Source organism: Phaethon aethereus (genome assembly GCF_964289735.1).
Source record: "Phaethon aethereus genome assembly, chromosome: 2".
In the NCBI taxonomy this organism is placed as follows: domain Eukaryota; kingdom Metazoa; phylum Chordata; class Aves; order Phaethontiformes; family Phaethontidae; genus Phaethon; species Phaethon aethereus.
The window spans coordinates 131,801,333-131,818,623 of record NC_138582.1 but is presented as its reverse complement, the minus strand read 5'-3'; the positions used below and the strand labels follow the sequence as shown (position 1 = coordinate 131,818,623).

The 17,291-nt window shown below is 37.1% G+C and overlaps 1 protein-coding gene across 1 annotated transcript in view; it reads right to left on the bottom strand.

The window, feature by feature from the left end:
- The window catches only part of TBC1D5 (TBC1 domain family member 5), a gene marked incomplete at its 3' end in the record, with an annotated part of 190,419 nt that overhangs the window by 69,240 nt on the left and 103,888 nt on the right, over positions 1–17,291 (bottom strand). The window contains exons 12-13 of the mRNA XM_082014562.1: positions 13,047–13,189; positions 6,329–6,435 (exon numbers count right to left, since the gene is read on the bottom strand). Of these exons, the coding sequence (XP_081870688.1) occupies positions 6,329–6,435; positions 13,047–13,189 (250 nt within the window). The remainder of the gene's footprint in view (positions 1–6,328; positions 6,436–13,046; positions 13,190–17,291) is intronic.

The window sequence follows — 17,291 nt, the reverse complement described above, 5'->3', positions numbered from 1 at the left end:
TTAGCTGTATAGGCCCAGATTAAAAAGCTTAGCATACAGTTACAGAAAAACCATTGATTTCTTCAAACAAAGGTGTTTCGAGTACATGTAATCTTACTGTGTTTGCAAATGGAGAAGTTAGACCATCAAAATGCTTGGGTTCACTACAAGGAATTGAATGTGGTTATAAAACTAGAGGTTAGTTTGAAGATCCTGACATAAAAATCTATCTATGCTGCATGAAACATCCAAGATCTTAATCTTTCAAAATTTAAGGCAAATAGATGTTGTCTGTGAATCACTGAAAGTAAAGGCATCTATTTTTTTTTCTCCTAATGCCTTTCGTCCCAGATGAAGAGACAAGTGCTTATCTTTTCTGGAAAACCTTGTTTCCTTTATCAGTCATATCCCCTGTCAAGGCAACTCTCCTTACTCGTACCGCCAGCTCATACTGCATTGGGATATCCATTCTCCCAGCTTCCCGATACTTACTTTTCATACACCCAACCCCGATTACCGTGAATCTCCTGAAATATCAGTCACATCCTTCACGATAGAGGAAAAAAAAAAGAAAAAAGAAAAAAGCAAACGTTTGTTCACAGCCCCCTTCTCTTCTCACCCCCGTTGTTGGTACCCCTCTAACAAAATGGGCTCCGCACCTCAGCGGTACCTCTGTGTGTAGGTACAAATTAATGAGCTGCTGATGCCCGAACACTGCCAGATCCCAACTTCTGATTGGCTGCAATCTGGTCATTAAAGAGAGGTAATTAATGCCAGATTGCACACACAATGCTAACAAACAAACAAAACAACCCCAAACCAGCTTTTCTCCTGCCACAAACAGCAAAACAAACAATACTGACATAACGGCAGCTTTCAAAGGACAGTTGCAGCTCCGCAGCGGCACCTCAGTTAATGAGTGTATAGAAAAGAATTTATCTGAAGAAGAAGAAAGTGAAACTCAACAGCCTTTCAGGCACATGAAACTAGCCTGGAGAAAACTCTAAGACAGTGGCAGCTACTTAAGAAGAAAATTCAGCTGAAAATAAATGTACAAAGAGTTCAGTTCAAAATTCCAGTAATGTGTTTTCCCCCTTGTCACTTATTGCTCAGATTGTGAAAAGTGTTAAAAGCTGGAATGCAGATTTCTCCGACTAATCGTTATATAAGTGATCATGACCATATATTATTGCTTAAGTTTTCTGCCAGTACCTGTAATTCCAGTCATGACGAACTAATATGACTTCTTTGAAATGTCATGTGTGCTTCATCATGGATTTACTTAGAATTTAATATTATTATATGACCATTTTGAATGTCAGCAAATAGCTTAAAATACAATGTTGAGAAAATACCAGCAGCAGTAACTAGAGTATTATTAGTGTAACTAACAAATTAATTCCCATCAACCAAGCACAACCAATTTCCTTTTTCTGTTTTTGAATTGAGAGCTTACGATAAAAGGTGTCTCCACTGAATTAAGCTCCTAACTATCTTGCTCAACAAATAGCGTAACTCACCATGTTAAAATATCTGAAAGATATCTTATTTTACAAAGATATTAAGAATAAATACAGTAAGTTTTCAGACAAAGGATGCTTTGTCAGGTTCTTAGTATGCAATGTAAAACTGTAATATTCTATGTAGTGCTTTAGTTTTCTAATAAGTCATTGTGATAAGGTTAACACTTCAACACAGAACAACATACAAATAAGAACACCCAAAGATGAAAATTACTTTGCTTATGTTGCTGTATTAGAATTTTATTTGCTAAAGGGTGAAAACAGATTTGCAAAATTCACAGTTAACTTAAAACAATAGTTTTAAACCTTTTATTCCTAGCCCTGGCTGCCTCCAGGAAGGAAAGAACATCTGGATATTTAAGGAACACAATATGTTCACATTTTCTATGACTTTTGTTTCTAATTGGTTTTTTAAATTTTTTTTATTTGAGCAACTCTAGTTAGAACTATGTTTTTTAATCACTTTATATTTTTCCACTGCCCCATATCCGTATCTCTACTTCTTAATTTTGCAGCCTTTGCTTTGAAAATTAACTGTGCTCAATGGTTTTGATAAGGAAAAAAATGAAGAGAATTGGCCACTAGTGGGATATTAAATACACAGAGACACACCTTCAGTACGTGCTTTTGGATATACACAAAAACCCCTTCGCTTATTTTTTCATTTCACATATACATACTTTTAATAGCCCATTCTTCCATAAGAAGCTCTATCTTTATATTCAGAAGGACTGTAAGTGCATAAAAGTTACTTTCATATAAATAATTGAGGTAATTATCTGTTCAAAGATTAGAAATGTGAAACAAATACTCTGCTAAGGAGGTTAATTTTATCACCCTATGCAAAGACAACACCACTGATTTGAGCTTTTCATTCTACATTTTCCCCAAGAACTGGAGCTAGCCAAATGCAGAAAATGCTGAAATTCAATTATTCTGCATTGATCTATACTCATGCCTGTAAAATTAGTATCTCTCAGGCCCCCCTTCAGAGACAGGTGCATTAACTTTTTTCCAGCTATTATGGAGATGTGTATTTCTTTTCTGTGGCACTGGAATATACCAGGGATGCGGTATCTAAAACGTTCTCTCATCCCAACTGCCTGTTTGGGTTCATGAAGTGAAAAGGAGAGCTGCTGCATGCAGTAGATTAATGGCAAGTACCAATTATTTTTCATATTATTGTTATTACTGGATAATTCTAAGGCTTCTGTTAAGGTTTGATTCCACAGAAGGTCAGGAAATTGTATTTGTCCATCTGTAAGAAAAAAATGCCACCCATCTTTTCAGTATAGCTTTCTTTTGACATTTAGGTTGCTCTCCTGGTGATGACGGTAGTGAAAAGAAACAAATAAAACATGACAGGTTCATCAGGCCAAAGTTTAGCTCTCCTGATAGTCTACAAGACAGTAAGTAAAAAGGAGATATCTGTTATGTCAGACCAAGGAAACTGAAGAAATGGTGGATGTTATTAGATGTGCAAACCCAGATTATTTACAGAACCGGAAATTATGGATGGAAAGGCCACATCAGGTCCATCTTAACTACTTCACCATATATGACAGGATCGTTCCCTAAGAACCTTTCAGTTTTATGTATGTACCACCAACCTTTCTTAGTCCAAATACCCCCCAACTTCCCCTCCGTGAGATAATTTGGCATTTACCTAGCTGCAAAAATAATCCCAAAGACAATATATATTAAAAAACCTGCAAGAGGCAGATTCCTGTTTGTCCCTGTCCGTGAGTTCTAAATTGCATTTCTTGTCCAGCTGCAATTGAAAGTTCCAAGGGGCAGAAAGTAAGCCTCTCTCGGATAGTTGGAACAACACTCAACATTCTTGCCATGTGCAGCAAATAATAAAATAAGCCACCAGACCATGCAACGGTCACCCACAGAAGAGTTCCCTGACTTCACATACTAAAGCCCAAGAGAAATCTTGGAAAAATGCCACACAGAACAACTCAGCCCTGGTTCAGGAGATCTAAATTGCACTGAACCAAATGTAATTTCCCATTAGAAACCAGAAGCTGGTGAGGGAGAAATGCACAGGAAAACATCAAAGGAGGAAGAAAAATCATTAAGCACTGAATTTGCTAATCATCACATACAAGCTATGCTACTGACTAAAATCTCCTTGTCTTTTCTTCCAGTCTCCTTTTATCTGCTCAGGGAATAAAGGCAAACTGAATTATCTTTATGCAGATAGCAAAGAAAAGGTATCGTAATTTTCCCACTTATATTGGTATATAATCTGTGTACTGACTTTAGACTCCTACGGCACCCAGGATGTCTTGTTGAGTCTTCCTTTTCATTCTGTGTAATGAGAAATTTCGACAGACTTGGAAAATTTTTGTGTGTAGGTCTTAGAGAATAACAAGATTTCCATTTCAGAAATACATTGGATGGAATCAACATATGCTTATAGACACAAAAGTGAAACTAAAAATCATACCTAGGGAAAGAAACAGGTACCCAAGTCATAGCACTGAAAATACATTTCTTTCTCAGACCAGAAGCTATTTTTTTGCTTTAGAGTGATCCTTTACAACAGTTTAACTTCCTTACTGTACGAAGTCCAGATCTGTTTATGCAGTCTCAACCCAAAGATCCAACATAAAACGAGAGGTGGCTGGAAGCCCCTTAGGACTCTTCACTCTCTGGAAATCCCAGCTTCCTAACCTTCAGAGTATTTCCCAAACAGATAAGTACAGCTCAGAAATGAGGAACGATTGTAATTAATCATATCTAAAACGACAAAACAACTAGCTGTCTTTGCATGAAAGAATCCTAAGTAGTCATTCACCTCAATGAAGGGAGAACTACCTCAAAGACACGGTAGGAACTACACCCAGTATTTTTTTGAAAGGTGTTCAAGGCACACCTGAGAACGTTAGTTAATAGGACTCTGAGGCCTTATAAGCCTGACAACTTCTATCTCTGGGCAACCTGTTCCAGTCTTTCACCACCCTCATTAGTGGTGAAAAATTTCTTCCTTAGATTTGGTATAAATCTACTCTCTTTTAGTTTAAAACCATTACCCCTTGTCCTATCGCAACAGGTCCTGCTAAAATGTCTGTCTCCACCTTTCCTCTAAGCCCCCTTTAAGTACTGGAAGGCTGCAATAAGGTCTCCTTGGAGCCTTCTCTTCTCCAGGCTCAATAATCCCAACTCTCTCAGCCTTTCCTCGCACAAGAGCTGTTCCATCCCTCGGATCATTTTTGTGGGCCTCCTCTGGACCCTCTCCAACAGGTCTATGTCTTTCCTGTGCTGAGGGCTCCAGAGCTGGACGCAGTACTCCTGGTGGGGTCTCACCAGAGCAGAGTAGAGGGGCAGAATCACCTCCCTCCACCTGCTGGCCATGCTTCTTTGGATGCAGCCCAGGATATGGTTGGCCTTCTGGGCTACGAGCACACGTTGCCAGCTCATGTGCAGCTTTTCAGCCACCAGTGCTCCCAAGTCCTTCTCAGCAGGGCTGCTCTCAGTCCCTTCATCCCCCAGCCTCTACTGATACCAGGGGTTGCCCTGACCCAGGTGCAGGACCCTGCACTTGGCCTTGTTGAACCTCATGAGGTTCACACAGGCCCATTCCTTGAGCGTGTCCAGGTCCCTCTGGATGGCATCCCGTCTCTCAGGTGTGTCAACCACAGCACTCAGCTTGGTCTTGTCTGCAAACTTGCTAAGGGTGCACTCAATCCCACTGTCTCTGTCATTGATGAAGATATTAAATAGTACTGGTTCCAATATGGACCCCTGAGGGACATCACTCGTCACCGATCTCCATGTGGACATTGAGCCGTTGACCACTACCCTCTCTGGATGCAACCAGCCAACCAATTCCTCATCCACCGAACAGTCCACCCATCAAATCCATCTCTCTCCGATTTAGAGAGGAGGATGTTGTGGGGGACTGTGTCAAAGGCCTTACAGAAGGCCTTTACAATAAAGATGACATACTTTACTTCTCATCATAAAAGAAATCTTTGTGCCCAAGAGGAATGAAGAAAGCAGTTGCAAGGATGTAGATTTCTGCAAAAAACTGATACAGAAACGAGACAATTTTTTTCTTAATCCATAAATGTGTAAACATTAGTACTGAATGAAATTTTGCAGATGGCAGTCAGAGTGCAGCAGCGATGAATTTTTCACTTTCAGTGGTGACGTGCATCAAGAAGATGAGAAAATCAGACTTCACACTGGCCGCCTACTAATGGGACACGCACAAGAGGTTTGGGTTTTTTTCAGTATAGATGACTATGTCAGAAACTGTATGCTAGTAATATGTAACATAAAATTTATGAATTTATACATTTTATTCATGTGAATCTTTTCAGGTTGTAACAGCAGACTCTCGTTTTTAATTGAAAACCATCATGTAACTGTTATATATTGGGCAGGGGTAGTGCTTTAAGGATTAACAGTGACTGATCTGCAGAAATCCCATGGAAAAGATCTTACAGTTGAAATTGCATGACAGTTTCTATACAGCTTATATAAAGTGTTACTGTTTTCCTCAAAAGTATACTTCATTATGAAAAATGTCTGTGCAGAATACCAAGCAAAGGTATTCTAAAGAGCACAAACATCTGCAGTTACCAGAGCTTCTGGATAATTTTAGCAAAGTAGTAGGACAGTATCCTTTAAAGAGTAAAGGAACTTGTTTCTACTCTTGGTTACCAACTCTTCCCTTCAGCGTTTTTATCAGGTAAGAAGAAACTTGAAACTACAGTTTAGTTCCCAAAATGTAGGTTGTTATTAACTTCATAGTATTTAGAACATTCTGTTACAGAGACTTATTCCCTGTACTTACAAAGCAAGCATCTCACCTTTGGATCTCGGAGAAAAAGTGCTCTTAGGATAAGGGAGTGAACATCTCCAATTGGAGGATAATGCATCAGAAGTCCCAAACAGGTCTGATAATTACTTGAAATCACTACAACAAAAATGGGAAGGAAAAAAAAAAAAGAGGGGGGGGGGAAAGTGAAATATTACTATCTTATTTTGATAGCCCCAAACAGTACCTTTCCCAGTAGATTCATTACAGTTCAGATTCAGCTGTCTTCTCCCACATTAAGTCTCTTAGAACCAAAGCAGTGCTCAGAGTAAAAGAAGATACTGCATAATCAAGCTTCGTGACTACGCTTGGTCCAATATCATTAAGGACAATGCTAAACCTACTACCGACTTTATGTCATAGATGTTTATGTTAGCTCCAGATTTAGATGCCTAAATTTAGATCTCTGTAGCTGTGCACCTAAAGCCTGCCTGAGTCCATGGAGAGCAGGGCAATAGAGTCAGTGGAGCTTGAAAAACTAGTCCTACACTCTGAAATAGAGTGTAGGACTAGCTCTTGAAATGGCTTTTTAGACATTCATCTGCAGACACCTAAATTTAAATATGGTAATTTGTGAGACAAATTTCACCTTCCTTCCTGCTTTTATGATAACTTTCCCCTACTCCAACAATTCTTTGCTGAAATATCTTTTATGTTGTTCTTATGTACGTATACACATACACGCCCCCACACATATACAAACACAAAGGTAAAATGATGTCAACAACTCGTTTTCTTGTAAATCAGGAACTATTCATGAAATGCTCAGGATAAAGGGAAAAGGCTAGATTTTCATTTCATAAATACTTAAAAATATAGTATACCATTAACTTTATTAGAATTTTCTACTTATTCAGGAAATTTTCAGCGTGCTTTGCTGAAGTTTATAATTTTGTTATAATTGTGCTTGATTTTATCTGACTCTATGTAAATGCTTGTCGTTGTTCTTTGCTTGTCGTTGTCGTCTTATGTTTGGGTTTTTTTTTCCCCAAATCAATCTAATTATGAGTGCAATTATTAAAGACATCTTTTCAGGCAGGTCTATGTAAACTACTTCATTTCTTTTGCACCATCTAAATCCAGGCAATCCATCTGCCACAGCTGTCAAAGCAATGCCTGTTAATGATGCTTGCACTCTGCAACATAAAGACAGCCTCTAACAATAGTAATTGTAAATAAATTTTTTACAAACTTTACTATTCTGAGAACTTTAGCTCTAACAAATATTTTTAATTAATCAGGCCTCTACACCAGAAAGGATCATTGCAATACAAAATTATTTTGAACCAATAAAAGGCAAAATAAAGGACTGTTTTGCGGACAAAAGGATTTAAATGTTTTACTTTTTTTCTTTCATGTGAATAAGCCTCATATCCTCCTGTACCTTTCCTCCCTCAACAAGAGGATTATGGGGAAAAGATGCAGCACTGGGCAAAATGAATAATTATAATCTGTGTAGGGAACCACTTTATCATCTTCATTTCCGTTGCTGATCCGACAGCTTGTAATTTCATACATCTGCTTTCATTTGTAAAGCACTCACTTATCCTACTCATTCTTTATCTGTTCTGCCTGTTCTTTTTCCTACCCTTTGTTTTTCTTGTTCATATTCAGGTACCTGTTTTTTCTTCTTGAAGTCACAAAGCTGGCATAATGAACACAATACAATGCTCTCCGCCAGAGTTCTTTCAGAGGAGTATAATACGAGCACCACATAGCACATACCCAATCAAACTCTCATACGTAAATCAAATTTAAGATACTGTGCTGCTGTTATGATCATGATGCCTTTTTACCAAAGCAAATAAAAATGCTGAAAATTGATAGTAAATACTAAATACTTTTATAAATGATAGGCAGTAAGACCAATGGATTTCTCTTTTGAACAGATCAGTATGTGTTCTATTCTGTAATGTAAAATGCATTAAAAGTACCCTTTCTTTATTTTTCCTAGAAGAGTTCTTTGCTGTCTCACAGATATAGAGAAAAGTAAATATTAAACCAAGCTGGTTTATTTCAATGGTGCAAAAAAATTGTATTTTCAGCCACAAGACATTTACTCTAATTATTAATTTTTTGAAATATATAATAGAGAAGCAATTAAATAATGGGAAAAAATTCAAACTGTTAAGCAATGACCTGTGTCCTCTCTGATCCCTAAAAGTTAAATTTAAAAATGAAACATTACTATCCAAAGAAAGTTAAAAAACTCCAACACTTTAATGAGGAAGGCCTGCTAACTTTTATATTTAATTTATGTGGGTTTTCCCCACATATTCATCTGTCCCTTTTCAGGTAGAAATCTTTACAGAAGAGAACATTTTTGCCAGTGCTCTATTTGCTGGGGAACCTTTGGTTAAAGGGATTACTTTGCTGAAACACCTCTTGGTACCCTTTGTTTCGCAGTGATCTGTCATGAGCTGGCAATATGCGCTCACAGCCCAGAACGCCAACCATAACCTGGGCTGCATCCAAAGCAGCATGACCAGGAGGTGGAGGGAGGTGATTCTGCCCCTCTACTCTGCACTGGTGAGACCCCACCTGGAGTCCTGTGTCCAGCTCTGGAGCCCTCAGCACAGGAAAGACATAGATAGACCTGTTGGAGCGGGTCCAGAGGAGGGCCACAAAAATGATCAGAGGGATGGAACAGCTCTCGTATGAGGAAAGGCTGAGAGAGTTGAGGTTGTTCAGCCTGGAGAGGAGAATGCTCTGGGGAGACCTTCTTGAGGACTTTCAATATATTAAGGCTATAAGAAAGACAAAGAGCAACTTTTTACCAGGATCTGTAGTGACAGGACAAAGGACGATGGTTTTAAACTGAAAGAGGGTAGACTTAGATTGGACATAAGGAAGAAATTCTTTAAGATGAGGGTGGTGAAACAGTGGAACAAGTTGCCCAGGGAAGTTGTGAATGCTCCATCCCTGGAAGTGTTCAAGGTCACGTGGGATGGGGCTTTGAGCCAGCTGATCTAGTGAAAGATGTCCCTGCTCATGGCAGGGGATTGGACTAGATGATCCTTGAAGGTTCCTTTCAACCCAAATCATTCTATGATTCTTGTCTCTTCAGGACAAAATATGTAATACCCAACAGAGTGGCAGTTTTCTTAAAAATGATAGAGAAAATAGCAGTAGAGGAAAACAAACACCCTTTCTCTGAAAATGCGTATCGGAGTTAAAATGATTTCTAGTAATCAACTGTATGATAAAGTTTCTGGAAGGAGATCTGTGCAATTTATCCAGTCTCAGCACTAGCTGGATGGTGCTGAAGTTCAATGGTGAAATATCTTACACTGTGGCCAGCTGCTTGTAATAAGCTTGGTGCTTCTGTACCCGTGCTTTTCCTTCACTAATTGGCTTGGCAGGAGTCACATCTGGATCCAACTTTTATTGTGAACAAGTTCTCACTTCTCCAAAGAAGAATGCTATTGGTATTTCTAGGGAAAGCATTAGAGAAACTCCTCTACGTAGAGAAAGTAATCTTACTGCCTTTTGATTAATATTTGTTATGCAGTACGCAGAGGAACATCAAATTGCTTTCTTGACTTTTCTCTGTTGGTCCAATAACCATTCCTGGATGCAATCAGCAATAATAGTGGTGGAAAACATGAAAACTAACTGTACCCGTCCTCCACGAAGTGCTAAGTTTCTGCCACGTCATTTCTTTAAGAGTTTAATGTTTGATGCTACCAATCCAGAATCCAGATGACTTCCTAACCCAGGAAGGGTAGGACTACTTCCCCCTGCTGCTTTACACATGGCTATGTTCTCTTTAATAGGCCCTAAATTGAGTTAAACATAGATAACATGAACATCTTGCACTTTAACAAAAATAACAAATCAGTTCCTCTAAGAAGAGGCTGTGGTCCTTTATTTGCCTCAAAATATTCAGAGTGCTTTTAGATAAGAACAAGTATATCCTAACAATGGCCCTAGCTAGTCTTCAACTGGGAACATGATAAAAATATAATTATTCTATAATTATTCTAATATATCAGTCAAAATTAGCTCCTGGTGCAATCATGGTGTTAGTTTACTATGCAAAATATAGACAGGTCTTCCAGGTTTGTTCATATTTGTCCTTCTTGAAAGGAAGTATAGAAAATACGTATATTTTTGCACCATACCCTTCCCTCCATTCTCATTTCATCAACAACTGCATATATGTCCATATTGGTGGAAAAGAAGTTACATATTCACGTATCTGATTTGACAGATTTAAAAAAAGAAAGGTTGGTTTGCATGAATTTTTCCAAAGAAACCCAGAAAACAATTCATTAAAACTCACAGTTACTTCAGTACACAACCCTACACTTGGCTTGTGAGGATTATCACTCCACGGATAAAGCCCTGCTTGGATACAGATGTAAAACTGAACAGAGCAGTTTACAGAATGGCTCCGTACATGATTATGTATCTGTAAGCTCTAGGGTGTATAATCAATAATCTAAATGCTCCGTTCTTGAATAATATATCATTTGAGTAATGGAGGATTCCAAAACTAAAATAAAAATAAAATGAAAAATATAGTAGAAATAATGCTTTCCTAAAATCATGTCCTTGAGAATATCATAATGAAACACAGGAAAAAATCCATCAATTCCCAAACCAGCAGGTTTTTTCCCATCTTCAAATGTATTGATATAAAAGAATCTTCTTTTAACTTAAACTTTGAAATACTTTCAGTACTGTATTATTATCATTGCTTATTGTATGACATTTTTATAACATAATATATTAGGAGTTCTATTATTATTCTTACTGTTTCCAAGTTTTTAAACTGAAAATTTCCAAACTGTTTATTTATAGATTATTAACATCACTGGATGTTTTGAGCTAACATTTCCTTTCACCAAATAAAGAGAAGCTTTTAGAAACTTATTTTATTTGAAAACATTTTAGAAAATATTACAACACAACTTTGAACTCCATTCAAGGCTCGAATATTATCAGCAATAAAAAAAAGAGGAAAAAAGGAAAACTTTTCTATTACAGACATATAAGAAAAGCTTTCTTTTATCAAATCAAGAACTTTGGAAATCTGTACAGTTTGAGCTTGACTTCGAATATGTATTCAGCTTTTCAGTATTTATGACTGGGTATTTTGTTTCACCATTCTGTTATGCTTAGAGTAACTAACTAGGTCCAACTACAGAACTAAAAGTTATTTATTAGAGAAACGGTATATGCATGAAATATTAGCTGTCCTGATGAGATGACTTTGCATCTCATTTGGGCAAACGTACTCCACTTTAAAGCTATATACTACTGTACTTACTATGCCTGGGGATTTCAGAGAAAAGAGGGAGACTGGTTTCATACAGATGCCTAGAACACATTTTTAGTTACCTCATACTAATACTTGTACATGAGCACCACAGAGAAACAGAAAAACCCAGAACAGCCGTCCCTCCACAAAACGAGAGAGGGTTCTTACAAACACAGTTCTAAAGTTTTTTAAAAGGGAAATGATGACACAAAATAAAATACTGATGTTAAGAAACATTTTTACATGCATCTGCACTACATACCTATAGCAAAAACTTAAAGATTATTTCAGTTTACTACACATAAATAAGCCAGAGTTAGATCGCAGAACATAATGACCCGGAATCAGATCATCCTGAAACAGCAGCACTAATTGTGAAACCTCTAAAAGGAATTAAATGTCCACTTTTTTCAGAGGTATGTAAGGTAGCTCTATATGCTTCATGTTCATTAAAAAGTAATTAAAAAAACCACATGAAGGCAGGCAGTGGAACGACAGTACGTGTAAAGTATATGCATGTTATATTTTCAAGATTGGGCCCTAAAATAGGAACCACAGATGTTGAAAACTTCATGTGTCCTAGAATACAAAATTGTGTCAAATATGTGACCTTGTTATAACCTAAAGCTTACAGATTCTATATAATTAACTCTGAACAGCATGCTACAGAATTCATATCTTTAATGACAGACATGCATCTTGCTACAAAATGCATACTTTGCTGTGGCAAAGTTGTACACAGAATTTTTCTCAAAATATGATGGGACAGAAATATATGCCTCAATTAATCATTACATAGCTTCCTCCTCCCATTCACAATTATATAAGCTAACAACATTTTTGTGATTTCTTGTTTGTCCCAACTTAATGTATTTATTGGTCATCGCTAACCCATAAGAATTCACCTTTGCACATATGTACATATTTCAAGCATACTAAAATAACGTAAAATGATAATTTTTTAAAGATGCCACTCTTGCATAGAATAAACATATTTTGTAATTGTTACTCATCTCTGCATTTACATCTCCTTCAAGAAATATCTTCGAAATTATGAGTCATTGTCTTGTGCATTTTCACATTTCTCACAGCAGAACAGCATAAAAATATTTCCAGTGTCAAAGGAAGGCTTTACTGAATTCATCAGCTCAGTCAGAAGGTGGAGCTCTACACATACCTGTATCACTCACTGCACATAAAAACTGCAACTCCGTATAAAAACACTGAACTACTCGGAAAACAAACCTGCGTTTAACTCCAAGATACAATTTGTTTCATAAATACAGCAGACTGTGTCTGATAATAAATGGCTCCTCTCCTAGCATTTGGAATGATTTTCAGTATGTTAAAAAAGTCACAATGAAATTTAGCATCTTAAGTCCTCTTTTCTTTGAAAACTAGGTTTGCGTACTTTTTAAAAGATTGTAAGATAGTTGATACTTACAGGCATCTCTAATATATAACAACATGGCTACAAAAATGTAGTCAACTAAATTCAGGGTGATACTGTCAGCAAATAGAGCATCCCAGACAACCAGAAGGTCCTGAAGTGGGAATTCACGTCCAAACAGGAGCCTTACCCATCGCCTGAAAAAAAAGGAAAAGACGTGATTTGTATTTCTCTGTTTTGCCAAGTACAGTAAAGGCAGGATACATATCCCTGGGTCAACTACAATCCAAAACATTCTACCAGAAAATTTTGCAAAGCGTGAAGGGCTGTGATAATCACGTGACTAATTGTATTCGGGGAAATGTTACTGCACCTACATTAAAGAAGTTATACATTACAGACTGTAGAAGCTTAACTGACTAATATTATTACGTAGGTGAACCTCAAAGGACAAAACGTGTCAATCCGATATACCATATTTTTGAGCATTTAATGTGATAGTGATCCAAGGCAGAAAGGGAGAAAACACCATGCAAGAATAGACTGGAACAGCAAAAAGAGGAGGGTGAAGGCAGTGGTTTATGAGAGGTCCTGAAAAGCCCGGTCAAGTGAAAGCCAGTTCAGAGGCAGATGCCGAGCAGCACTTAAAATGGACCAGGTCACACTTGTTTTGAAGAGGCTTCCTCCCTGTTATTGACGAAGTGTTTTCAGCTCCATATAAAATATGCTATGGATGCTACTCTGATTAAACTTAATTTGAATCTTACCATATTTAGTGATAATCTGCATGTAGACTATATCATTAATACCTGTTCTTATCTGTGCTGTTATCATACCCAGCAAAATGTGAAAATCAGTCTTATTAAATGTAATATTTGCTTGAGACTGGAAGCTTGAGATGCAGTAGAAGAAAACTATTTCTCAAGATTTGTTATTTCCAGTTCTGGCTCTTACACTGACTTACGTGCTGACCTCAGGAAAGGCCCTGTCATTTCCTACTCCAGACTATAGAACAGACTTGCTAGCTTTGTACCTTTGCAGGCATCATTGTCTAAGGTTACCTCTGAAAGAGCTAAAGACTAGTTAGTAACATTAATCCTGAAATAGTTATTACAAAATGGACTTTAAAATATTGAATTGCATTTTTAGCTGGGATATGCAAATTACTACGCACATAGAATCTGTTTATTCAGTGGTAAGAAAAGAATGATACCAAATTTCTGCTAAGCAAATTAAGTCATTCTTTAAAGTTCACAAAAATGTCTCAAAAGGCAACTAGAAATTTCATCAAGATTAGTTTCACTTGTAAGAATTCATGTTTAACCACTTTTGTCCCAGAACTCGTTGCTGGTTTAAGGCATCTGGTTTATTTTTGCCTGATTCCAGTAATAAAAGTTCATTTCTAGACAAATAAATTCCAACATGTCAGTTGAGCACAAGCTTTTAAAATAGCAACAATCTGTACAAAAAACCTCTCTCTTCTAAAAGAAATTAAAAGGGACTGTTTTGTGAGTCAAGGTTTTGTTCACTTAAACTTTTATTCCCCCGCCACTGGAACCGTATGTATAATCTGCAAAAACATCCGTTACAGATTTAGAGATCACTGCACAGAATTTTATTCCCTTGCAAGACATGTTCCCTTTTAAAACTGAAAATACTTGATTTCAAAAGACAGCATCATCTCATCCTTATATCACACATTTACATTCTAAGGTCTTGTAACGTTTTATGTTAGCATAGTAATTATAAAAGTATATATTATCTACGACAAAATATAAACTCTGTGTATTTGCCTCCCTGATCAAACCCCTTTCCTATGAAGACTTAAGTTTCAGGCCTCAGAAAGAGGATTCAGAAGCAGTGTTAACACAAAAGCAAGGCTTAGCTAGTGCATTTAATACCACGTCTGTTCTATCGAAGGGATTTTACCATATAGTGGCATGTTACCCTACAGTGCCTAGCCTACAGGAGACTATTATCCTATGGTGACACAAACATTACCCAAACTCTGCGTGAAGCTTATTACTTGCATTAACAACCCCTCCCACCTGTAAAACCACAACTTTCAAGTTATACAAACTGTTAGGCGAGAAATTTCAGCTAAGCTTGAAGCATTTGAGCTGACTTCGGTTGCAACGACCCAAATCTCATTCAGAAGCCTTGCTAAAAGTCTAATACACTTCAAGGGAAAAAATACACCATGGTGTAATGGGATTTGTTATTAGTCTTTTATTAGAAACCTCTTTTGCTTCTTTACTACTTCATTATGCAGTGTTAATCGTTTGTAGATGCAGGTTTATTCTGCTCAAGCAGAAGTCATTCCTTTTTTTCTCCAGCTTTTATATTTTCTCCTGGGAAAATTAAATCTCAGTCCCCAGAGGTATCACATTTCACAGATGTAGACTGCTGAAGAACAACTGGACTTCCTTTTGCAACCATAATATAACAGTTAATTGTTTGAACCTTCCTGTCTTAAAGGGAGTAAGCAATTCATACTGTTATAAATGCATATATATAGTAACTGCTCTCTTATTTTCTTCGGCAGCATTTAGCTCATAGCATCTATAAACCACGGACCCTACTGCCTATGAACCACACTGCCATACAGCAGGAATTCACTCAGTTTTTATATTCGGAAAAAAGGGATCTTAATTCCTTGAAGTGCCCACACTAAAAAGCTGTCTTTCAAACTAACACGTTTTTATTGCTTTTACAAATACTTGCAGAGAATTTAAGATGCACTTAATAATTGCACTGGACAAGATAAACCTTTTTTTTCTTTTTTTTGAGATGGCTGCCTGTGGTTTAATTATTGTTCTGTCCTGTTAATCTTCCCTTACATCTGTTACACCTGCAGACTGTGAGGCTCACAATAGTACACCTTTTACACATACAGTAATACAGTAATTCACATTTTACCAGGCATACTTAGCAATTAAAATCTACAAAAAAATGCAGATTCTTTAAAGCCATAATACACCAAGGTACTACTACCTACATTGTAGAATATGTAACTGTATCTTTCACTTACGATTCCTATATAATTAAACCAATATTCTCAAGAGATCAGTAATTACTAGCAATAGCTAATGATTCATTAATGACCTTACAATATAGAGAAAGCAGAAGAAAACTGTGCTCTAGTAAAGCCATTAAATAAGGCAATGATCCAGCCTTACCAGTTTTAACTAAAACCACAACCATTTTGACTGAGATTTACAAGACAATTCTCCAAGCATCAATAAAATTAACTTATGTTATGTTATGTGTTACATATATTTAGCTGGTTATCTTCTCTGTCTTCTTGGAAGGCAGAGAATTCTTTAAAAAAAAATTAAGTAAGCCTAAGAAATGGTTACGGATGAGGCAATACAAATGGTTTAGGAGTGTTTATGAGGACAAAACAACACAAACGGTTTAGGAGTGTTTATGAGGACAAAAGAACACAACGAAATCAGAAAGAATAAGAAAAACCCTAATGCCAGGGAAGTGAGAGAAAATGACTCTGAAGCTATTTCTACATGACTAAATCTAGGACCTACAAGTTGTCCACAAGTGGCCTAAAAATTCTACTATAAGAGCCTGTTTTCAGCCATTTATACTTTTGCTAAACTCAATCTTCAGTACAATTTCCATGCCAAGCATCTGCTCAAGGCTTGATTTTTTTTATTTATTGATATTCTTCATTAGAACAATGTTAAAAAAATTCTGCTCATGCTTAACTTATTTTTCCCCAAGCTTTTCATTAAGAAGGTCTAGAATCAAACCAACAAGGTCTCTGGTACCTCCTTTTTGCTGTGTGTATTAAAAAAGATGCTCAATTTTGATGATTCCTTGGTTGACCTAAACACAGCAGAGGGAAGATTTCCACACACTATGTTCTGTTTCTTCCTAACTCTCCCCATGAACCCAACCGTGCATCTGCCATCCCATCCTTCACCCCAGACGCACCCTCCTTCCTGCGCGGGAAATGGCAAAAGTGCGTATCATCCATCTGCAATGGCTAGTGCCACTTAGCAGATGTGATGGCAGAGGATGCTGTTCATCTAGTTTCCAATGCTCGCAAGGCTCACTAGTGAGAGTCTTCCAGAGAAAGGGAGGGTCAGTAGGATTTTGCAGGATGTCATTTCATTCTCAGTGCAAGTTTTGTTGCTTTTTTTTAAATAAGAAAATTATTTAAATGGACTGTAAGTATTGAAAAGAACACCATGTTATCAAAACTAAGCACTCGGAAGCTGAGAAATGCCAAAATTAACATCAGTTGTTTACTGACTGAGAAAATGATATGTAAGCTCTGTC